The sequence below is a fragment of the Castor canadensis genome, chromosome 7 (assembly GCF_047511655.1).
Source record: "Castor canadensis chromosome 7, mCasCan1.hap1v2, whole genome shotgun sequence".
NCBI classification, from domain to species: domain Eukaryota; kingdom Metazoa; phylum Chordata; class Mammalia; order Rodentia; family Castoridae; genus Castor; species Castor canadensis.
The window spans coordinates 143,306,555-143,330,101 of record NC_133392.1 but is presented as its reverse complement, the minus strand read 5'-3'; the positions used below and the strand labels follow the sequence as shown (position 1 = coordinate 143,330,101).

The window sequence follows — 23,547 nt, the reverse complement described above, 5'->3', positions numbered from 1 at the left end:
CCCAAACAGAAGAATCTTAGTCCTGCTCCAGGCTGGACTGAGGAAGTAAGTAACTTCTCACAGAGCAGTTGTCCCACTGGAAGAGGTGAAGGGAGAGGTTGGGGAGGAGGGGAGACCTTCCCTGAAGGCCTGAGCCTACTCTGGTGGTGTCCTGGTGTCCAGGGCCCTCAGTCACTAACACTCCTGCGTCTTGCCTTTCTGACCCTGCTGAGCTTTCTCTCACCTGCCTGTTTTCTCTCCTGCTTTGTTGCCTGCTGCCCAAGCCCTGGCCCTTCTCTAAGGGAGAGGCAGGTGCTATGGCAGCCCCTGACTCCTTCACAGGGCCCCTGCAGGCCATCTCTCTCCTCCTATCCTGCTAACCCTCTCTCTTCTCCTTCTTTGCTGTCCTGCCGGGGATCTCCAGTGTGTGCGGGGGCTTAAGGACCTCCTGAGGACTGCTGCTCTCTGCTTCTCCAGGAGTGGCCTGGGAGGAGCCAAGCACCCAGCACCTCTACCTGCCTAACCTGTGGCCCGCCTGCCACCATCTGTGCCTACAGGGTCTACCCTTTAAATCTGCCCTACACGTGTGCTCTCTAGGGCTCCTATAGGGGCAGGGGCTGGCCTCTTTGCCCCCACCCCTACTCCATGTTGGCCAGAGTGTAGAAAGCCATAGCAGCCATCAGCACAACGCTGTAATACTATGCTGAAACTCCCTCCTCTTCCCAGATTTGTAAGGTGTCAAGACTCTTCAGGAATCTTGCCTTACAGCCCTCTCCCTTCCCCCCTACCCCCCACCCCCCCACCCCGCCACTGCCCCAAATCAGGCAGAGCCATAGTCAAGCTGAGCAGGTTTCTTCAGGAGCAGTCTAGGGTGTCAGTGACGCTGCTGAACGAGTTTGGTGACTGTTCTAAGCACAACTGGCTTGATGCTGTTCCCACCCTCCACCCCCACCCCCCCAGCCAGTAGGTAGGATGCAAGGAGGGAGTCTAGCCCCATGTTCCTCCAAGGACCTAAAGAAAACTGGGCCAGGCCTGGAACATGAGCTGAGCCCAGGCCGGGGGGGCTGCTTGTCTGCTGTCCTATACCTTTTATAATGAAAATAAAGATTGCCCTCTTCTTGCCATACCTTTGGCTGTCTAGTGCCACTTTTCCTTTGGGGTCTGTGGGTGGGTGGGGCCTACAATGTGTGTGCAGAAAAACACCTGCTTACCTCCCTCCCAGCTTCACTCCATCTAATCAGTGCTATTGTGGAGACAAGAAAACCAGGAAGGACATGGGACAGGTCAGCTTTGCCTCTTTGCTCTGTCCCTCCAGAATGCCTTGTCTCAATTCCAGAGATCTTCAAGCATTAGCTGACCTCTGACCTCTGAAAGGCCCAGTCTTGACTGAGACAGAGGGTTTAACTCCAGCCCAGGGTAAGTCTCATGGAACCTTCCCTCTACCAGCTGCAGCCTCACTGTCCTGTACTAAGAGCTAAAAACTAATTACCACTGCCATTGCCAAGTGCTAGGCCATTTTCTCACCTCAACCCAAGAGGAAGGTGATGTCAGCTTTTTTATATATGAAGGAACTGAAGCTCCAGGAAGGTTCAGGCCAAGGTGGCCCAGCTGGTAGGGCAGCAAGTTCAGGACTGGAACCCACTCTCTGCCCCAACTTCTGGCCCTTCTGCACTACTCCAGGATTGAGTAGAACTTGGGAAGATGGGGTCTTAGAGAAGCTCTAAACTTACAGAATGTCCTACCTGATAGAGGGCTTAGAGAGGACTTGGGCCAAACTCTGGGGACTGATGGGGAAGCTGAAGCCTAGGGGCAGAAAGGGACCTGCCCAAGACCTTATAACAGAGCTGGAATGTGGTCCTACACCCTGGCCTCATTCCATTCTCTTTCCATAAATTCCATACAGTCTCCTAGACTGGACTGGTTTAGGAGAATGGGATACTCTGAATAGCAGTGCCTTGAGGAGAAGGACTCAGAACAGCTGAATCACTTAAAAGTAATCTAGTTTCCCTTCCCAAAGGCAGCTAGTAGAGCTGTCAGCTACATAACTGGACTCTTATTCACAACTAACCAGGAGAAGATGCTAGAGTCTCCTCTGGTCACCTGTCAATCTTTGCAAAGACAGAAAATTCCTAGAAAGTTCTTTTTGGACTCTAACTGGAGTCCCTCCTGCTGCAATCAGTCCTGTCTACTATTAGTGGACGGAGATAGCAACAGGTTGCTGCTTTCTTTGCATTACAACCCTTCAAAGTCTGTTACCACCAGCTAAGGGAGGATGTGAATATGGGCCTTGGCACCTTGAACCTGCTGTTAATGTAGATACTGCAGAGAGTGGGAAGGTGGCAGGCAGGATAAGGAAAGCCCCTTTGCCTGCAGCCCCAGCTCCTGTCCTGCTGACTCAGGCTGTTGATGTGGAGTTCTGTGCCCTGCCAGGGCCTGCTGCCTCCTGCCTGCCTGCCTAAGCTCCTGGACTTGGGAAGTGGAGGCCTGAAGGCAAAGGGAGGCAACTAAGACAGGAACTGAGTCAGGATCTACAGGCCAGAGCGAGCAGGAGGTACCAGGCAGCCTGGCTTCATTCAGCAGAGGAGGAGGAGGAGTGGTGTGTGCTGAGGGCCTGGATCCTTGCTGTGAATCCCCCTTCAGGCCCCGGCTTAAGTGGCAGGAGAAAAATGCTCCTTTCTGGGATTTAGAAGCTATAAATTTCCCAGGCCTGCCAGGCCCTGCCTTCCAGGTTTCCAGTGTCCAGGTTGTCCCACCCCAGGACTTGGGGAAACCCAGGCTGCATGACTAGTGCAAAGGAAGATCCTTGAGGGCTCGGGGCAGACAGAGGTCAGAGGAATGTCCTAGATTGATGGGGAGCACACCTGGTCCACCTAACCATTCATCCGTCTGGAAAGGGAAAGCTGTGAGCAAACTGTCCCCTTCTCCCCTGTGGATACCCAGCTGGGCTTCAGCTAAGGCCAGTTTGGGGCTCTTTTTTATAGAACCCAGTTCTATGTTAGAGTTTTATGTGTATAAAATTTATTGGGCTGGGCGCCAGTAGCTTACACCTGTAATCCTAGCGACTCAGGAGGCAGAGATCAGGAGGATTGTGGTTCCAACCCAGCTCAAGGCAAATAGTTTGTGAGACCCTATCTAGAAAAAAACCAACACACACACAAAATAAGGGCTGGTGGAATGGTTCAAGCAGTAGGCCCTGAGTTTAAGCCCCAGTACCAAAAAAAAAAAAAAAAAAAAAAAATTAGTTGGATTTTTGTTTGTTTGTTTTTATATAGTAATAGTTACCATTCTCTATAGTCAGTGCTTTCTATTAATTGGTTTAATCCTCACAAAAACCATTTTACATCTATAGGAACTGAAGCTCAGAAAGCTTGTCACTTAGTCAAGGCCACAACAGCTTGTAAGAATTGAACTCTGGCAATCTGATTCCAAAGACACTAGGCTTTTCTATCTCTCATAGAAAAATAACACATATTTGCTATTAATAATTTGGAGAGAACAGGGCTGACGGAGTGGCTCAAAGTGGTAAAATGCCCTGCCTACCAAGTGTGAGGCCCTGAGTTCAAACCACAAAAAAAAAAATTGCAGAAAAAAAATCAATCAAAAGGAAAGAAATCTGTCAGGTATGGTGGCTCACACCTGTTAATCCCAACTACTCAGGAGGCAGAGATCAGGAGGACAGCAGTTCAAAGCCAGTCCAGGGAAGTAGTTCACAAGATCCTATCTCAAAAAAAACCCTCACAAAAAAGGGCTGGTGGAGTGGCTGAAGCTGTAGGCCCTGAGTTCAAGCTGTGGTACCACAAAAATAAATAAGTAAATAAATAAATAAACTAAAGCAAGAGAGAGCTGGGGGCATGGCTTAAGTGGCAGAATGCCTGCCTAAGAAGTGCAAGGCCCCGAGTTCAAACCCTAGTAATACCAAAAATTAAAAAAAAAAAAGTCTTGGAGTCTCACTACCTAAAGATACTCTAAGTAAGTTGGTATTTTAGTATAGTTCCTTTCCATTCTTTTTTGTGTCCATGCTCCAATTTGAACAAAGCCATTAGGACATCAGGCCTAAACTCCCTCTGCTTCCTAGGAACCCTATAGGATTAGCCCAGACATGTCCCTTTTTTTTTTTTTTTGGTAGTGCTTGGGATTGAACCCAGGATCTTATACATGCTAGGTAAGTGCTCTACCGCTGAGCTATATCCCCAGCTCCCCCACTTTTCCTTGTGGGAAACTTTAGTCTCAGAGTTCTGGCCTATGCTTCTCTCTAGGAAAGCAAGGTGAGTGCTTAGACATTCAGAGGAACGGAAGAGACACAGGCCCGTGACATGGTCCTGGCTCAAAGATTAGACTGGCTAGATCCCAGAGAGGGGGCCCCTGAGCCCCATCTGAGCTTTGGCTAGGGGTGGGGCCGGTAAGCAGGAACCCATCCTCGTAGACTTGGTGCCAACACGCTTAGGTAATACTCATGGTGAAACTTGAAGACTGGAGCCCCAGCAAGCAGGGATAGAAAGTTGGCAACAAAATGGTCTCCATCTCTGTCAGGGGTCAGAGGTGGGGCCATGGTCAAAGAGAAGGGACAGGCAAACCCCTGGGAGACAGACTAGGGGAGACATCATTCAGCTTGAATTGTTATCCCATAAAATAAAATGGTGTATCATTGCCAGCTCCTTCTCCTCAGCTGTCTCTCTTTCCCCAGGTTGCTAGCGTCCCCCCTGGGGGACCAAACTGGACTGGGAACCCAGATGACTTGTTTCCCAGTCTCTGACAGAGGGCTCTGAGTCAGGCAGGAAAATGGGGCAGCCAAGGAGCTAGGCCCCCACCCTCTGTGAACCCTGCTGATATATGGTGGCAGGCAGTTTGGAGGGGGCAGGTGACCTGGCGTGGAGAGCCAGGGGGGTAAGTCCTCAGACAAGTGGCAACAGGCCACCAACTTGAAAGGGAAAATTGTACTGTGATGGGGAAGGTGTCCAAAAAACCTATGGGTGACTAATTGCAAAGGCTGGGCTGGAGCGTCAAAGGCCGCTTGTTAAACACTTCATTAAGCGGCACCTTGAAAGCTGCCACCTGTGCATTCTGGGAGCTCAGAGGGGGACCTTGAGGGAGAGTGAGGACCAGGGATGAAACTATCTTCAGGTAGACTCAGGAAGAAGCCTGGATCTCACTTCCAGATACAGCCTAGAGCTCACAGGTCAGAGGCCTCAACGGGGGAATAAAATCCCAAGGAAATAGGGTGTAGAAGGAAGAGTTAGGGAGCTGGTAGATGTGTGACCAGGAGCAAATCTCAACCTCTTTGGTAGTCCCATTTCTTTAGTCCTGATGGGGGTTACATCAGAGCATGGATGTCAGAGTGCTTGAGAAACGGGGACAGCCCTAAACTTACCACAAATTATCATCTCCCCTGAACCAAGAAAGGAAACATATGAGGCAGGATTAGAAACCCCATCTTCCTGCACCCAGCTTGCTGGGCTCTGTCTAGGCTTGACAGCCAGATGGCTGAAGCCATCCTTACTCCTGGAAGGACACTGAAAAAGGATCTCATTTGAGAATCTGGGGCAGATTCCTAATATGGGCACTCCTGCAATGCAGCCCTGAACAGCAGGGGGCAGCCTGGAGTGGGAAAGGCGCCTGTACAGGTGGGGCCCACGCCCAGATTTCTCCTGCTGAGTGTCTTGATGACTCACCCCCACATCCCAACCCTTTTACCTTTAAGGAAGAGCCGGAAAGGGTGTGGGAAGAGAAGGAGGCAGGTCCTGGGCCTCAGTCCCGCCTTTGCCCCTCCCCACCCTTCTCAGGGCCATGCCACCCAGCCAAAAGGCAGACCCAGAGCAGGAGAGGCACAGAATCCTGCATCGGTCCAGGCAGCCAGCTAGTCCGCCGCCCATCTGTCCCCAGAGCCATGGAGCGAGCCAGTCTGATCCAGAAGGCCAAGTTGGCAGAGCAGGCCGAACGCTATGAGGACATGGCAGCCTTCATGAAGGGCGCTGTGGAAAAGGGCGAGGAGCTGTCCTGTGAGGAGCGAAACCTGCTCTCGGTGGCCTACAAGAACGTGGTGGGTGGCCAGAGGGCTGCCTGGAGAGTCCTGTCCAGCATCGAGCAGAAGAGCAATGAGGAGGGCTCGGAAGAGAAGGGCCCCGAGGTGCGAGAGTACCGGGAGAAGGTGGAGACTGAGCTGCGGGGTGTGTGCGACACGGTGCTGGGCCTGCTGGACTCCCACCTCATCAGGGAGGCCGGGGAGGCCGAGAGCCGGGTCTTCTACCTGAAGATGAAGGGTGACTACTACCGCTACCTGGCAGAGGTAGCCACTGGCGACGACAAGAAACGCATCATCGACTCTGCCCGATCAGCCTACCAGGAGGCCATGGACATCAGCAAGAAGGAGATGCCGCCCACCAACCCCATTCGCCTGGGCCTGGCTCTGAACTTTTCCGTCTTCCACTATGAGATTGCCAACAGTCCTGAGGAGGCCATCGCCCTGGCCAAGACCACTTTCGACGAGGCCATGGCTGACCTGCACACCCTCAGCGAGGACTCCTACAAGGACAGCACTCTCATCATGCAGCTGCTTCGAGACAACCTGACGCTGTGGACAGCCGACAATGCCGGGGAAGAGGGCGGTGAGGCTCCCGAGGAGCCCCAGAGCTGAGCCGGCCTGCCACCCTCCTGCCCCACCCTGCCCTCCAGTCCCCAGCCTGTAGAGAGGACTAGTATGGGATGGGACCTGGCCCTGCCCAAGACCCTTCCCTAAAAGCGTTGCCACAGCTCACAACGGCTCCTGGGAGGCAGAGCGACCAGCTGAGGCTTACCAGGCCAGGATCCCACCGTCCCATCCATACAGCAGTTGGATGTTCCTAACTGCTGGTCATCCTGCCCGACTCTGCTCGCTGCAGCCCCTTCCTCCCCACCCTAGCCCTGACCCCACCACTTCTTCCCACCCTGTGCCTCCCTCCTGGCCCTGCTGCCTCTGGATCCTAGGAATTGAGGAGTGTCCCACCCTGTGGCTGAGAACCAGGCTGTGTGGCAGAAGTTGGAGATGGGTGCGTGTGTGACTGTGTGAGAGCGAGAATGAGGGAAAGCATGTCTGCGGGCTGTGAACATGTTTCCTCTCAATAAAGTTTCCCCGTGACACTCCTGTCTTCTCTAGTTATTAGCCATGGGCTGGTAGAGGGACTGCAGTACGTCTTAGAGACCCTGACTTTGAACCTCTGAGTTAGGGCCCTGACCTCCCCTGGTGCTGGCTTGGTGACCCGCAGATGAGGTATGGGGCCAGTGACTCCAGGTGAGAGGCCAGCGGTCTCCCTCAGGGCACCCCAAACTGCTCTGGTTCCGGGAGGGTCTGGTGACCGCAGAGGCGACGCTGAGCAGAGGTGAGTGGGTGCCGTGGATGGAGAAGCTGAAAAGCTCAGATCTGAGGCGGGCAGGAAACCAGTGCCTCTCAGGTGCGATATCTGAGGACCGCGCCGCGGGGAGACGCTGCATGAGTGGCACTGAGCACCTCAAACTTGGCATCGGAGAGTAGTCCCGTCAGATGAAATCCTCAGACCTGAGCCCGAGGGGCTCACGATCTGAAACCGGGGCGTGGTGACGCCATAAAAAGCCCAGCTCTAAGAGAGGATCGCCCTCCAGCGGTCTGAGTTGGGAAAAGTGACATCGGCTGGCGAGAAGCCAGAGCTAGCTGGGTGGGAAGAGCCGCAGGGAGTCAGGTCAGCTTAACCTACAAGCCTCGGCTCTCGGCAGGCAGAAACACGCCAGGAACCGCTGCAGCCGCACTTGGCCCAGCCTTCACAGCCGCGTGCTGGAGGCGGGGCCCGGAGCCACTACCATCCAGTCATATGAGGGAGTTGCCTCAGAGTACCGCCCCCTGGGCCCGATAGGCCAATGAGAGAGTGAGGGGCTGAGCGCGCGCAGCCAGTGTATTCGCTGCCCGCCCCGCTGGGCAGACGCCACGACGCTGACTGACTGAGCTGCGTCCCCGCCACCTTTGAGGCGCGGAGGGGCGGCTCTTTCCCGGTTTCACTCCGACAAGTTGCCACCCGCCCGGCTCGAGAGTTCCGCTCCCTCAGAGCAGCGGGACGGGGCGGGGCCGTGCACAAAATGCAGTCCCCTCCCTTTGAGTCATCCGCTCACCCGGCGGTGCCTGGCCAGGCTGGCGGCAGGGTCGGCTGGGAAAACGCCATCAAAACGCCCCCAACTGCTCGTCGGAGGCAACCGTGGGTCAGCTTCCCCTCTGTATTGCATGAACAAAGGCTCTGCAATTAACGAGAGTGAACATTTGGGGCTCGGGAGGAAAACTGCTTGGGTTTGACTCCCAGCATGCCTTGCCCAGGGCTCTTGACCTTGCTTGCCTTCGGGTCCCGGTTTGCAAAGGGTTAGGAGGGGGACCAAAAAAGGGTACCTGGGCTGGGGCGGGGCTCAAGCGGTACGGCTCCTGCCTAGCCAGCGCGAGGCCCTGGGTTCAACCCAGAAGGACCTTCGTCCTAGAGCTGCAGTGGAGTTTGACACAAGAAATGCACAGATGCGCGTCAAGTAGCCATGGGCCATGCAAGCTCAGCGAATGATAGCTATTCGAGGGGCCGGGGATGTCGCTCAGCGATCAGCGATCCAGCGCTTGACCACAGCACCAACCAAAACATAAAATAGCTCCCCAAGACCGCTGATTAATTAATCCTTCCAACATCTAGGATTTCTCCAGCATTTCTGTGCTCAAGCCGAGCTCTGAGGAGCAGCTTTCCTGACAGGGGTGCTCACGGTGTCACCTATGAAGGCTGGTCTGACATCAAGGGGACACTCCTTCACTTGGCAGGATTGGAGAGACCTCATCAGGTTCCCCAGAGCCGAAGTTTGGCCACATCCATGGGGCTTTGTCACACCTCCTCATTTTACAGGGGGGCAGGACCACTCATGTCTTCTGGGTCCCCTGTTTTCTCCCCTTTTCCTACTGGAGGGTTGGGTTTCAAGGCTCCAAACCCACAGAGACTGGGCTCAGCTCTAGAAATGACCTGGTTTCTCTGACCAAACAGGTCTAGTGACTTTCTCTTAGTGGGGTAGGCCCTGGGAAAGAAACTTCTTTCTTGTCTCAGTGACTTTGGCCTGTTCACTCCAGACGATTCATGGCTGTCCTGTATATGGGAAGACATGAGCTGCCCTAAAGTGCTGAAAGGTTTCAAAAGCAGATGCTGTGGTTTGAGGATCAAGTCAGATGTTTTAGGGCTAGATGTGATGTGGATAAGTCATCAGCTTCTGACCACAATGGTCCCAGACCTTTTTGTCTGAGATACACATATCTAGATAGATACAGATATATAGTAGATATAACTGTATATCTATATCCATATAATCTCTTAGTAAGCATTTATTGTCACCTTTTCTTGGTCTAGATTTGACATCTTAAAAATTTTAGTTGCAATGCTAATGGGTAGAATTTCTTTTGGAGTGATGAAATTTTCCAGGTTCTTTTCTTTTCCTTTTTTTTTTTTTTTTTGCGGCATTGGGTGCCTTGTGCTTGCTAGGCAGCTCTTACCACTTGAGCCACTCCACCAGCCTTTTGTGATGGGTGTTTTCAAGATAGGGTCTTGTAAACTACTTGCCAGGGGCTGGCTTCCAACTGTAATCCTCCTGATCTCTGCCTCCTGAGTAGCTAGGATTACAGGGTGGCCTCGAATTAATGATCCTCCTTGCCTCAGCCTCCTAATGCTAGGATTACAGGTGTGCACTAGTATGCCTGGCAAAATGTTCTAATTTTAAATAGTGTAGATAGTTGCACAACTTTGTGAATATGAACTGAATGGAACACTGTAAAAGGGCACATTTAAGGGTATGGTTAATATATCTCGATTTTAAAAATCTGTCTCAGGCTGGGAGCATAACTCAGTGGCGGAGCACTTGCCTAGCATTTGTAAGTCCCTGAATTTGATGCCCAGCACTGGGAGGAAAAACCTGAGGTAGGTATGGTGGTACATACCTGTAATCCCAGCTACTCTGGAGGCTGAGGCAGGAGGATATTGAGTTTGAGATCAGCCTGGACAACTTAGCAAGACCCTGTCTCAAAATAAGGAAAAAAGGAGCCAGGCACCAGTGGTTCAAGCCTGTAATCCTAGCTACTATGGAGACTGAGATCAGGAGGATCATAGTCCAAGACCAGCCCAAACAAACAGTTTGTGAGACCCCCATCTCCAAAATAACCAGAGCAAAATGGCCTGGAGGTGTGGCTCAAGCCGTAGAGCACCTGCTCTGCAAGTGTGCAGCCCTGAGAGGACACTTACCTAGCATGCACAGGACTACACACATACACATACACACATCTGTTCTGAGAACTGGGCATGGTGGTACATGCCTGTAATCCTAGCACTCTGGAGGCTGAGGCAGGAGGACTGTGAGTTTGAGGCCAGTGTGAGCTATATAGTGACAGCTTGTTTTGTTTTGTTTAAAAGAAGACATTTAGACAAGTAAGGCCTCCAAAAAAAATCTGTCCCAGAAGGCAAAGTAGGTAATAATGCCACGTTCCAATAAAAATTTCATGGTGACAATTCATCCCTTCCACTTAGGTCATGTTCTTTTAACTTTTCCAAATTTCAAGGCTATGTTCTGGTCAAAGGTTGACTAGCCACCCTTCCTCTTCCTTTAACACAAATATAGAGCCTTGTGTGTTATTTGTTTTACTTTACATTTATATAAGTACATTTATTCAGTTATAATTTCACATCTACCTGATTCTACCTCTGGGTTTAGAGTTATGTCCTGAGTTTATTTCTCTTCTCCCTGAGATCCCTAAAAATGGCAATTTTGTCTTCCTTTCTTCCCACAGTAAATCCTGGAAGGTTTGTACCAGAAGGTACTCAGAATTTGAGTTTAAAACCCAAATCCCTCCAAATGCCAGGTTAGTGCCAGATCCTCTGTTACAGAAATGGAGATAGGACTGGTCCTGGGATGAGGAGGAAGGGCTGTCTAGACAGAGACTGGGCTCACAAAGATTCAAGTGACTCTATCCTTATACCTTTCTACACTGCTAAATTATTCTCAGGGCTTTGCACAGATCTTTCCCTCCTAGAAATTTGGGTGGTATAGGGAAAATTTGCAAGCTAAAATTCTTTAGAATATAGTTACTTCAGAAAGCAAAGTCCAAATTGACTCGGTAGACCCAAAGGTGCAGGTAACAGATGACAAGACTGCCTTCTCAGAATAAACCAAGCATCTTAGGGAGGCTGAGGCACCAGGATCAGATAGACCATGGTGGCCACTTGTGGCTACTTCCAGAAAAGCACAGCAGATGCTCTTCCCTAGCAGCAACACACACACACACACACACACACACACACACACACACACACACACACGTGTCCAAGGTCCGAATATCCCATGCCTTTTCAGCAAAACCTCCTGATAGCAAATATTTACACCAAGATTGCTCTTCTGACCAACAGTGCCCCTCTCCTGCTTCTTCCTAGAGATTACAGTAATAATAGGCGCTGGGTATGCTAGTATGGGCCAACCAGTTTCATACCTTATTCTATACAGCAATATTTTCAAGTTTATTTTGCATATGAAGAAACTGAGGGTCAAAACAGCTAAATAACTTAATAACTAAGGTCATACAACTGCTGGGAGTGGGATAGGGTCTGACTCCAAGGCCCATGATCTATTTAAACTACACCAGTTATTTTCAAACTGTATTCAGAGGGCTTCCCAGTAGCTGCTGTGGGCAGGAGCCCAGGTGGTCAAGAGTTTCCCATTTCCACACACGTTGACTGTATGTCTGTTTTGTATATTGGAGTTTCATGTGTTAAAAATAAGTTTTAAAAGAACATTATGCTATGCTGCCTCCTCGTGTTTTAGACTATTAATCAAGAAAGCCTTTTTTTCTTGCCCTTTTCTTAATCTAACTCCACTCTAGGGCTGGGCAAAGAATTGTCTTAAATGGTTGTGAAGTGGACTGATTTCCTGGTTCACTCAACAAGTTTAAATTTCCTTAACCTGGTTCCATTCTTTGTTCCTTTGAATTCTTTTCACCCAGTATACAGGCCCACACCATCCCCCATCTCTACATTGTGTGGGGTGGGGAAGGCAGGTTTCTGCAGGGTAGATCCCCCTCTCCTTAAAGGCCTCTTAGTCCCACCTACCTATTGAGTCAGGAGCCAGGAATGTCTGTGGGGGCAGCAGACAGGTATGTCACCCTGGGGGTGTCAGGCTGATTCATCTCTCATCTCCACCCATTCTTCTCCCTACAGTGCAGGGAAATTTAACCCTTGTCTAGAGATAAGAAGGAAACCCAAGACCCTCAAAAACATGGAGTCTTTAAATCTGTGGGTACAGCATTTAATACATCTGAATGTGGTATTCGATATTTGTTGGAAGGGAGGAAAGACACATTGTCTCCTTTCCTTACTTTTTTTTTTTGGCAATACTGGGTAGATGCTCTAACACTTGAGCCACTCCACCAACCCTCCTTTTCTCTTCTAGACTAAAGCTAACCTGAAATCTTGTCTAACTTATAGAAGGGACATACTTTTAGCTAAAAATGGATATATGTGCCTCTGATATTACTTAAAAAATGAGAAATCTCACTTATGCCCCAACCTTCCTTTGCTGTTTCTGCGACTCCACAAAGCAATGTTTCTTTTTATGGTAGTAGATTTTGAACTCAGGTCCTCATACTTGCTAGGCAGGTGCCCTACCACTTGAGCCACTCTGCCAGCTGTGTTTTGTGTTGGGTATTTTTGAGATAGGATTTCTTGAACTGTTTACCTGGGCTGATCTTCAACCATGATCCTCCTGATCTCTGCCTCCTGAGTGCTAGGATTATAGGTGTGAGCCACCGGTGCCTAGCCTCTTCAAGCTGAATTTACACAGCAAGCATACTGCTTCAGATTTGATAGTGGGGATATTTTTGTTTGAGGAAGGGTCCTCACTATGTTTCTCAGGTTGGTCTTGAACTCCTTGTCTCAAGTAATCTGAGCAGCTAGGAATACACAATGTGCCACATGTGATTTTTTTTTCTTGGTACTAGGGATTGAACTCAGGGCCTTGTATTTGCTGGGAAAGTGCTGTACTACTTGAGTCATCTCATTCACCACAGTTGGGCTCCATTTGGGATGGTTTTGAAGGAACCTCTCATCTCCCTGCTTGCATCTGCCTCAGGGTTCTGGAATGAGGAAAAAGTTAAAACCTTGCTGTGTGTTCTTACCCAGAGCATTTTTATCAGCACTCATCTCATTCACCACAGCTGGGCTCCAAAACATCCCCTCACAGGCTGTCAGTCTTAAGCTACCTGGGCTTCTGGATCAGTCAGGAGTTAGCTCCCTGGCTGAAAATGCAGGAACACAGTAACATATGGCTTTCCCTATCTATGGCAAGCCTGATGCCAAAGACATATGTGCTACTCTGGGGTTCTCCCTTCTGAACAGGACAGGGAGAAGGATGGACAGCCCTTGTTGGCTGGGTAGGGGCTCAACAGCCACTGGTAAGAGAAAAGGGAAGGAGGAGGCCCAGCATAGGCCTTGTGTTAGGGTGGGTCTGAAGCACTTCCTCCCCCTTTGGATTCTTAAGGACAGAAAATCCCTACAATGTATACTTTCCCTTTCTGCTTCCTGTAGACCCTAATGGAATTAGACTTCCTATCCTCAGCCATCTGTGGGTGAGCATTTTGCTAATTCAGGCAGACTGGTCATGCTTCAGTTCTGTGGGCTTAAGAGCCTCACCGTCCCTCCTAAGCATCTTGGTCAAGCTGGGAGCCTTTCCAATGACCTATAGTCCCTGATGAGCTCTTCCAGTTCCACTATCTTCCAATTGCTGGGGTCTCCAATTCAATCAGGTCAGAGTCAGGAAATGCACAGATCTTAATACCCACAGTTACCAGGGATGATCAGGAAGGATGGCATTGTCAGTAAGATATAAAGTGGCACTTTTGGAAAGCATTGCAGTAATATGAATCTAGAACCTAGAAAATCTAAGACTTTATCATAAACTAAAAATCAGAGACTCAACAAGGATTTGGGTCCAAAGATGTTAATCACAGCCCTATTTGTGACAACAAAATCTTGGTAATGACTTATAGCCTAACCATGGGAATCTGGTTAGGTAAACAAGGTTATAGTCACACTACCAAATATTTATTATGTAGACATTAAAGAGGTTTGAAGGGCTGGTGAAGGTGCTCAAGTGGTAGAGCATCTGACTAGCAAACATTGAGGCCCTGAGTTTGACCCCCCAAGTACCACCAAAAAAGTCTTTATATATTTTTAATCACATGGAATAGTATAACTGAAAAAATTACGATAAAAAGCACTTATAAAATATCCTTATATAAATGTGTGCATATGAATAGAAAAATAAGAATACACAAAATGTAATTACACATTTGAATAGAAAATTTAGTATTAAGTATTGATTCTGTCATTAAGGATTGTGAATGACTTACTTTCTCTTTTCATTTTCCAAGTTTACTTTTCTATTTTTATCAGGAAAGAAAAAAATAATCTTACTATTGGTTGCCATGTGCCAGCCATACTGAAGAATGGTCTATTGGCTGCACATTTCATGCTGAACGAGCCTCAATGGAACCTAGACCCTCTCCCTTCCTGATTGTGCCTTCCCCTTCCCACCACCTATGTAGGCACAGGGGACACTAATTTTGCTATCAGAAACTACATTTATTTAGAAAGAAAATACCCTTGCTTCACACCAAGGCCTGTAGTTTTGGAAGGCCACCCATCTCATTCCATGACTTTTAAGAGAAAAAAATGCTGAGAGTGTTGAGATATAAGGCTATAAAGTTGTAATTGATGCCCTCCAGCCCCCACACATGCTTTGTTTTGGTGAGAGCATAGGCTTCTGTGATGGGTAGGCATCAAAACCCATGACCACAGCCATTGGTACTGTTTAAAAAAACTCAGCACCTACCCTCACATCCTGGTGAGGGATTTGTCTAGCAGCCTGGGCGTCAGGATTCTTGGGCCCCAGATCCCATAGGTGACTCACAGCCAGCCCCGGGCTGTGCTTCCTAGCCTCAGTTTCCCTGGCTTGCTCTGTTGGTACTCCCCACCTACTGTGCAGGTTATTAATAGGCGTGAGGTACTTTGAACTCCTCAGATGAAAGATGCTGGGAAGGCAGCACCTAGTTATTATCCCCTCTTACAGCCAGGCGTGGGAGCGGAGGTCAGCTGCTTTCACACTGTTCCAGTCACAGTAGCTTCCTCAAAGCCCCTTCACTCTTCTGCTTCAACTATGGCTAGCCAAACTGAGAAGCCAAGGTCAGTCACCTATTTGAATACTGTCTCAGTAGATTTTCCTAAACTGAATTCTCTAACTGCCCAAGTCACTAGTAGCCTATCTTCCTGTTCATTTATTTTTGGTGGTCCTGAGGTTTGAATTCAGGGCCTTGTGCTTGCTAGGCAGTCATGTCCCAGCCCTTACCTTGATTTATGATTTATGATTTAGTAGTCATAATTCATTTACAGATGCCTAAATTCTTTCTTCTGATTGACTATAAATGCTAAGATAAGGGCTGTAACTTTTCACCAATAAGTATAAAAGGAAGGACACTCACAATTACAGCAGCAAAGGAGGCTGGCAGAGACCCAGGTTCACTGAAGTTCAAACTCCCTGTTTTCTCCCCCTAAACCAGGAAATGGGTTAGTGATATTCCCCACGTTGTCTAGCTCTAAAGGTTGCTGTGAGAATCATGTGATGAAGTGTGTAGAGACACTTTGTAAAATGCCAAGCCCTTTATATGTGTTAATAAGCCCAGAGGTCTACAAGTAAGACTTCTGACACAACCACCTTTCCTAGGACATCAATCTGCCAGATTACAACTGCTAGTAAGTCTGGGGTGCCGCCTACCGGTTGAAAATATGAACTACATTCTACTAGCTGCAAAAACAGCAAAGAAACAGCAGTATTTCCCAGCTTCAAGTCATATTAATTTTTGCACATTCTCATTAACAACTACCCTTAAAACTTTTTTCTAAACAATTTACTATGCATACATTTTTTTTTGGTGGGACTGGGGTTTGAATTAGGGCACCAGCTTGTAAAGCAGGTGCTCTGCTGCTTGAGCCACACCTCTAATTGATCTTGCTTTGCTTATTTTGGACATGGGGTCTCACAAACTATTTGTCTGAGCTAGCCTCGAACCACTATCCTCACAGTCTCAGCCTCCCAAGTATTTAGGATTACAGGCATGAGCCACCGGTGCCCAGCAAATTTCATTTTTGAAGTAAGCCTTTAGTCAGGCACCAGTGGTTCATGCCTATAATCCTAGCTACTGAGGGGGCAGAGATCAGGAGGATCACAATTCAAAGCCAGCCTGTGAGACCTTACCTGGAAAAAACCCTTTACAAAAAAAAAAAAAAGAAAGAAAGAAAGAAAAGAAGCAAGTCTTCAGCCTTCAATCTTTTTTTTTTTTTTTTTTTTTTTTAATGGCAGTGCTGGTGATTGACTCCAGAGCCTCATGCAGCACTGGCTAAGCAAGAGTCCTACCATTGAGCTATATCCCTGGTACAATTTTTAATCTTTTAAACTTTAACTCGTAAACACTTGCCAAAAATGGACTAAAATCATGAAACATACAATGAAAACAACATTAAGTAAGGTCTAGTTAAGAAGTGTCCCCTGTGAAGGCTTGAGCTTGAGGATCACCATTAAAACTGAAAATAAACAAAAGCACACAACTGGAGAGTGAGTGTCAATGCTCTAGTGTGACAGGTCCTGTGCTTTGGGGGAAAAAACTCTCCAGAAGGATGGTAATATTCCTGCGTCCGGCTCCAAGTCCTTGGGCCTGGAGGGTTGAAGAAAAGTTTGGAAGTCATGCCAAGTAGAAAATAAACTCACATTATAATGCATTCCATCACAGCCCAAGTAGAGTCAGTCCCAAACATCCTGGTTGAACTTTCTAGGGTCAAGGCCCAGAGCTCAAAGCATCACAGATGGGTGTGGTCAGTGCTCTGCTCTTTGCCATGTCTGGCTTTTTGTTCAGAAGTCCTCTATAGAGCCGAATGTTCCCTTGACAGCTGAGAGGACTTGGGTCTGTGGCCTGCTGAGCTGTCTTCTGCTCTCCAGAGCCAAGCTGTTGCTATAGCTGCATGGCTTCCTGCTCCACTGATTGGCCTGAGGGTGCTAAGTACTTTTCCTGGATGCCCAGTGTGCTGAGAGATGGTGTGTTAAGGCAAATAGCATAGGCAGAAGACAGAGGACTGGCCCTAGCAGTATGTGACCTCCACAGATGTCCACCCTCCAACCAAATCTAGCATATTCCTCCCATTCCTCTCCTTTCCTCATAATCAGGCATGGGCAACAGAGACCAATCGGTCTGAGAAACAGCCCCAAATGTCCCTAATATTTGCTTCTACCCCACACTCTGGTGATCAAAGGACCAGGGAGCACTAACCTGCCAAGCTCTGGGCTATGGCACATGCTGTGGAGCCAGACCAGGAGAATTCAAGTCCTGATTTTGCCACTTTTTTCTCTCCTGTGAAATGATCACTGGAGAGTTGTTGTAAGGATGAAATGAGGCAATGAATATGAAGTGCCAAGCATGACACCTGTCACTCAGGAGGTGCTCATAAGTGCTATCATCCCTTTTTTTTTTTTTTTTGCCAAGAGAAAGAATTTACAAAGGCTCAAAGAAAATAACAAATTTTTGCTTGGCCCACAGGATGTCTCCTATGTTCTCTAGGACAGCAGCAAAATGGAGAAGGACAGGAATCACATTCACAAATGACAAGACTTGGCACTGCCAACACTGACTGCACGTGTCACGCAGTTCCATGGTTCCTTCATGAGGAAGGGCATGCTCTCCTGCCGTCATTTGTAACTCACCTGTCCTCATGAGCTGCATTTCCAATAAGTAAAAGGCCTGATGGAGATCAGCTAGTGTTGGCTGGAAGGACCCCATCTTTACGTAGAGGCTGGACCTCTGAGACCATCAGCCTAGAGGGCATGGACTTCCCTTTCTTGCCTCACACATAGCCTCTCATTGGATGACAAATGGCTCCCTCAAATGAAGCACATCTGCCAGCTCCTATCTCTTTTAATGAGAAACCTGCATCCAGGGTTGGACATACAGACAATTCCAAAGCCTTCTAAGGTACCAGCCTTTGCAAATATAAAGAGGCACCAGGGAGCCCAATTGGCCAGTATGAAATCAGTCATCCACAGGGTGGTGACTGCACCTCCTGTGCCGATCCTGAGCCCCTGGCCTCATAGCTATGGCCAGGAAGTGGGTGAGGCTGGGAGTAAGGATACGAGGAGAAATGGAAGTCAGCTCCCATTGCAGCAGACATCATGGCCTCCAGGCTTTGCTGCTCCTGTACCCCGAAACAATAGCCATTGGCTTTATCCACAGCCTGCAGAACTCGCTGGATGCTGTCTTTGTCCTGAGAAGGAATAAGAAACAATTCTGTGAGTAAAACAGAGGTATGTAGAACTGATGCTATATCAAACTGCCTACAATCTCCAAATACACCCTCCCTGATCGCATCTCATGATGTCACTGTACACACAGCTTCCTTGGCCTGGAGTAATTCTACATGTCTGCAGAGACCTGTCTTAAATCCCATCTTTCCTGACCACCCACCTACCCAGATTAGAACACATAAATTCCTCTAGGCACACTCAGTCTCCTAGTTCATTCCTGTTACAGATGGTATCTCTACCATCTTAGAAATAAATTCCTAGTAACTCATCTGCCCTCTTACTTGACCACATACCTCTTACGGTCAGGGAGTCATATGTCACTGTATCCTCAGGCCTGGCACAGTACTACTAGGTAGGCACTTAATAAATATGTGTTACTTAACCTATAATTGCTTCTTTATCCACATACAGTAACAGGAATAGTTCCTGTGTCACACAGTGGAAAGGACAGATCAAAATACTGCAATCAGTGCCTGGCAGACAAAGCCTTCAATAAATGGAAGCTGTTATGTATGTACACTATATAACTCTCCTCCTCAAAGCAGAGAAGTGTGGCATTAGAAAGGAAAGAGACAAGTTAACTCAGGTCTACCCACTGCAGAGAGGAATCTAACACACACAGACACACCTGTGTTCCTAGGTTATCTTTACAGGGGCAAGGTGAGAGGCACAGGACTTGGGTACTACTTTGCGAACTCAATAAAGTTACCCCGCTGAATGGGTCTAACACACTTGTCCCTGGTCCTGGTGGAGTCCCTTGCTGGTGACTTTCTGGACTCACTCATTTTCAAACATGAAATGACAGAGCAAAAGTTTGGTTCACCCTCTTCTCTCTCTCTCTGGAATTTGAACTCAGGGCTTTGCACTTGTGAGGCAGGCGCTCTACTGCTTGAGCCATTCCTCCAGTCTCTTTGTCATGCCCACTACAGCCCCTGGTCCTGAAAACAGGGGCCCCACAAATAAACCCAGGACAAAGACCATTGTTTTAGCTCTCAAATCTTTCTGTCTCTTGGCTAGTGAGTTCTAGGCATGTCAGGGCTTAGGGTAGAGGAAGAAGCCTCAAAGTACCCGATACCTGGATGTTCAGAGGGATAAAGGAGACCAGGCTATAATCTTCGATGAGCTGCACCAGTTTCTCATTGAGTTGGCGGTAGTTGCTGAAGAAAGGGTCAGAAGCCAGGTGGTCAAGCAGGTAGGAGAGGTCCAAGACCTCTGTGTAATAGTCAAGGTTGAAGGCTAAGAAAAGACACCATGGTTTAGGACCAGCTAATATTAGACTAAAGACCCAAGGATTGGAGAGTTTGGGATGCAGCTTAGTGGTAAAGCATGTGGTCAGTATGTATGAGGCCCTGGGTTCAAGCCTCAGCAGTGTGTGGGGAGCCAAAATCTATGGACTTGGGGTGTAGCTCTGTGGTATAACATTTGGCTAACACACTTGAGGCTCTGGCTTCCATCACTAGCACCACAAAAAATAAATAAATGAAATGGGACCATATTTTCTTCTTTTCCCCTGTCTTCATTCACTGAAATACTTGTTGCTATTGTGAAATGAAGTTACTAAGAAGAACACACTTGGTTTTACCTGCTGGCTTTGCCATTTACTACAGATAGCTATAGATAGGTCTCCACCTCATGGGACTTTGTGAGGATTAAATGCTATAAACCACACTGCATGGTACATGGAAGTGCTCGATCAATGGGAGTAAACAACGATATTCAAAGACGTACTGAAAACTGTGTTTAGTCCCTGCCTCTTAAAACTCATGGTCAGATCAAACCCTAAAATTGAATTATTACTGCATTCTAGCAGCAGGTCTCTTGGGCAAATCACTTTCCCTTTCTGGGCCACCAGTTTCTTCTTAATCTAAAATGAAGAGACCAGATCAGATGTGAGGTTCCTGATTCAATTTTATGAATAACTTCCTGCTAACAGAAGTAGGCCTCCCTATACTATTTCTGCCCAAAAAATTCAAGCACTTGGGACTGCTAAGATGACCTAAGGGACTCCACGCTGAAGTGGCCCCTCTGAGGTGCTGATATTTTGTCCTGACCGGTAGCTAGTTAATCTTCCCTGGACAAGGCCAATGCCATGTCACTTCTCCAACAACCTTTCTCTCTGCTCATGCGCTGGTCATTTTAGTAACTCTTTTCTAGGTTCCTTTATGGCTTGAGGTTCTATTTAAGGAACAAATGCTTCCAGCACAGCACAGCACTAATTTGGCAGGGAAAAAATCCGGCCATTGGGACTCTACACAACTCTCCTGTCTCATGCCAACCTGTTTCTCCCTCAATTTTTCTCACCTTATGCCTACCTACCCAAGCACCCCCATGTCTCTGACATGTCTCTGACATGTAAGGATACAGTTATAAGGTGACTGTCTCAAAGCCAAGAGCAGGCCCTCACCAGACCCTAGATTTGCCAGTATCTTGATGTTAGACTTCCCAGCCTCCATAACTGAGAAATAAGTGCTTGCTGTTTAAGCCATTTGGTTGATGGTATTTTTATTACAGTAGCCCAAACTAAGACAAAGCCTTACCCCCCACTAAACCCTCTGTATAAAAGCGGTCCTCCCTCACCTGGCTCCCTCTCACCATATGCCACTGTCTCACAGCAGCCAGGCATTGTTCACTTCCTTCTTCCCCAGCCACTCAATCATATCACCTTGTTTTAATTCCTTCTTAACACACATCACCATCTGGAGCTCTCATCTCCAAAATCTACAATAGTATCTGGCACATGGCACAAAGTAAATGAGCAGGAGTCAGGGCCTGTTGTGGCTTCAGGCCATGCATGGGCTTCCTGAGATCTGTGTTTCACCCCAGACCAAGTGCTGCCTTGCTCCTTCATGCCCAAAACAGAACTCTTACCCAGCTTCCCATAGTGCTCAATGAGGTCCATCTTGGAGAGGAGGTTGACGTGGGGCAGCTCCACATGCAGCATGGTAGCCAGGGAGGTGCACAGTACTGAAATGAATTTGGCTGGGTCTGTGCAGTAGTGAGAATCCACAAGGTGAACAGCAGTCAACTGGGAGAAGAAGAAACAGGGTGAGAGTGACCTGGGGAGGTAGGGAATGTCTGGGCCTATGTTTCTCTCATCAAATGAGAAACTTGAGGCCTGAGTGTAAGCTTTAACCAAAAACATCCTCCAGCTTTTGTTTTGTTCTAATAGCCACCCTCATGTCCTTTTCTCAGGAGGCATGCGAAATTTCTTACAAAATACCTTACATGAGCCTCCCAGTGGGCAACAGGTGCAAATTCCCCAGCATGACCTGCCCTTTTCATTGGGTGGGGGGGAAGGCAGTACTGGGGTGTGAACTCAGGGTCTTGTGCTTGTTAGTTAGGCACTCTACCACATGAACCATGCCCCCAAACCCTTTCTTTTTTTAGTTCCCTCCCTCCTTCCTTTCTCCCTTCCTTTCCCTTCCTCCCTCCTTCTCTACCCTGTCCCCTTCTTGCTTTGTAGCTCAGGCTGTCCTGGAACTGGTCATCCTTCTGCTTCAGTCGGTGAATGCTACTATGCCTGGCTTTCATTCTTTCACTGACTTAAGCCTACCAACTTACAAAAATCATCATGCAGCGGGATGCTGATGGCTCATGCTTGTAATCCTAGCTAATCTGGAGGCAGAGATCAGGAGGATCATAGTTTGAGGCCAGCTCAGGGAAATAGTTCAAGAGATCCTATTTTGAAAATTCCCAACACACACACACAAAAGGAGCGGGTGGAGTGGCCCAAGTGGTAGAGCGCCTGCCTAGCAAGCATGAAACCTTGAATTCAAACCCCAGTACTGTCAAAAAAAAGAAAAAGAAAATAAAAGAAAACACATCATGTCACTTTTCCTTTTCTTTTTAACTTTTTATTTTATTTTTGGTGGTAGCGGGGTTTGAACGCGGGGTTTGAACTCAGGGCCTCACGCTTGCTAGGCAGGCGCTCTACCACTTGAGCCACACTACCAGCCCATTCTGCCTCTTTCTACATAATTCAGTCCCTATTTCCAAAAATCCCAAGCTTGGTATTAACAAATCAGTTAGAGAGGTGAGTGACCTAGATCACACACACAGCAAGTCAGTGACAGAGGCAAAAATCGAACTAACAACTCTTTTACTCCAACGCAACTCAGCTCCTGTCGTCTCGCTGTATGACACGAGAGCGTGGCACCTGTCTTGTCTCAGTTGCTACATCTACAAAATAGCCTGCCCGACCCGAGACACACCCTGAGATCCCACTGGGCCATTTGGGAGAAGATGCTGCGCAGGGCGCCGTGGTGCGTGCAGAGCTCCACCTGGCCGGGGCAGTCAAAGAGGAAGTAGTGACCCCGGAGGGGGTCGAGCTTGGCGCGCAGCCAGTCCAGGTTGGCTTCCAGGTACTCCATGCAGTAGAGCAGGCCGCCGTTTGGCCCCAGACGCAGCGCGTCCATCACGTCGTCCAGCCCCACCAGCTCGCCCACGTCCACGGCGCACTCGTATGGCAGTCCCTCGTTGGCAGGGTCCAGGTTCACCACCGCCACGCGCCGGCCTAGCGCGCGCAGGAACTCACTCATGCCCAGGCAGTATGTGGTCTTCCCCGAGCCCGGCGGGCCGATCACTGCCTGCCCGAAGGCCGTGGCCAGAGCGGCCCCCGCCATGGGCGGAACGCCGCCTGGGGCTGAGCAAGCCAGCTCAGCGAAGAAACAGGGCTGGCAGCTGTGACGGGGTCCAGAGCGAGGGTCCCTGATCGTACACTTGCCTGATAGCTGGCAACGGTGCCCTGGAGTTGCCAAAGAACGTGAACTCAAGCAAATGGCAAAGCACTGACGGAACCCGCTCTTTACTTCCGGATGGCGACGGAAACTGCACCGCAGAGGAAGTCCCGCCCTCACGGCGGTGACGTATTAGCTAGCGCCGGGGCGTGGCCACGCAGCCGCATTCTCCCGCGGGGACTCCGGCCCCTGGGAGGTCCTGTCTCGGGATTCCTATGGCTCTCCTCAGGCCGGATAGAAGATTCTGCACGGACACAGTTGCAAACTTCGTTATTCCGCTCCGTCGCAAACCCGAGCCATCCAGCAGACTCTCCCTACGCGCCTCCAGCTGAGGGTAGAGGTGCAAGAGCTGGCCGAGACCCTCTCTTGAATCAGCCAAGTCTTCACGTCTTTTTCCCTGGGGAGACCCCCCCCCCCGACCCCCCCCCCAAGGAAGATA

The 23,547-nt window shown here is 48.9% G+C and overlaps 2 protein-coding genes across 2 annotated transcripts; one reads left to right on the top strand and one right to left on the bottom strand.

The window, feature by feature from the left end:
* Window positions 1-5,745: 5,745 nt before the first annotated feature.
* On the top strand, window positions 5,746-7,092 carry Sfn (stratifin). The gene has a single exon (XM_020183125.2). It carries the CDS (start codon window positions 5,864-5,866, stop codon window positions 6,608-6,610), a length of 747 nt encoding a protein of 248 aa, XP_020038714.1. The 5' UTR covers window positions 5,746-5,863; the 3' UTR covers window positions 6,611-7,092.
* A 4,163-nt stretch (window positions 7,093-11,255) lies between these two features.
* On the bottom strand, window positions 11,256-23,417 carry Gpn2 (GPN-loop GTPase 2). The gene is made up of 5 exons (XM_074080895.1): window positions 22,584-23,417; window positions 21,241-21,397; window positions 19,448-19,608; window positions 18,202-18,332; window positions 11,256-17,102 (listed from the first exon to the last, which is right to left on the bottom strand). Exons 1-5 carry the CDS (start codon window positions 22,992-22,994, stop codon window positions 17,030-17,032), a joined length of 933 nt encoding a protein of 310 aa, XP_073936996.1. The 5' UTR covers window positions 22,995-23,417; the 3' UTR covers window positions 11,256-17,029.
* Window positions 23,418-23,547: the final 130 nt, after the last annotated feature.

Bases quoted from the DNA above. Each gene is read 5' to 3' on its own strand.
- Sfn (XM_020183125.2), top strand. From the start codon at position 5,864: ATGGAGCGAGCCAGTCTGATCCAGAAGGCCAAGTTGGCAGAGCAGGCC.
- Gpn2 (XM_074080895.1), bottom strand. From the start codon at position 22,994: ATGGCGGGGGCCGCTCTGGCCACGGCCTTCGGGCAGGCAGTGATCGGC. The intron at 21,398-22,583 runs GTGTGTCTCGGG...TTCTTCTCCCAG, and splicing joins TGGCCCAGTGGGATCTCAGG to TTGACTGCTGTTCACCTTGT. The intron at 19,609-21,240 runs GTAAGAGTTCTG...GTCTTTTCTTAG, and splicing joins TGAGCACTATGGGAAGCTGG to CCTTCAACCTTGACTATTAC.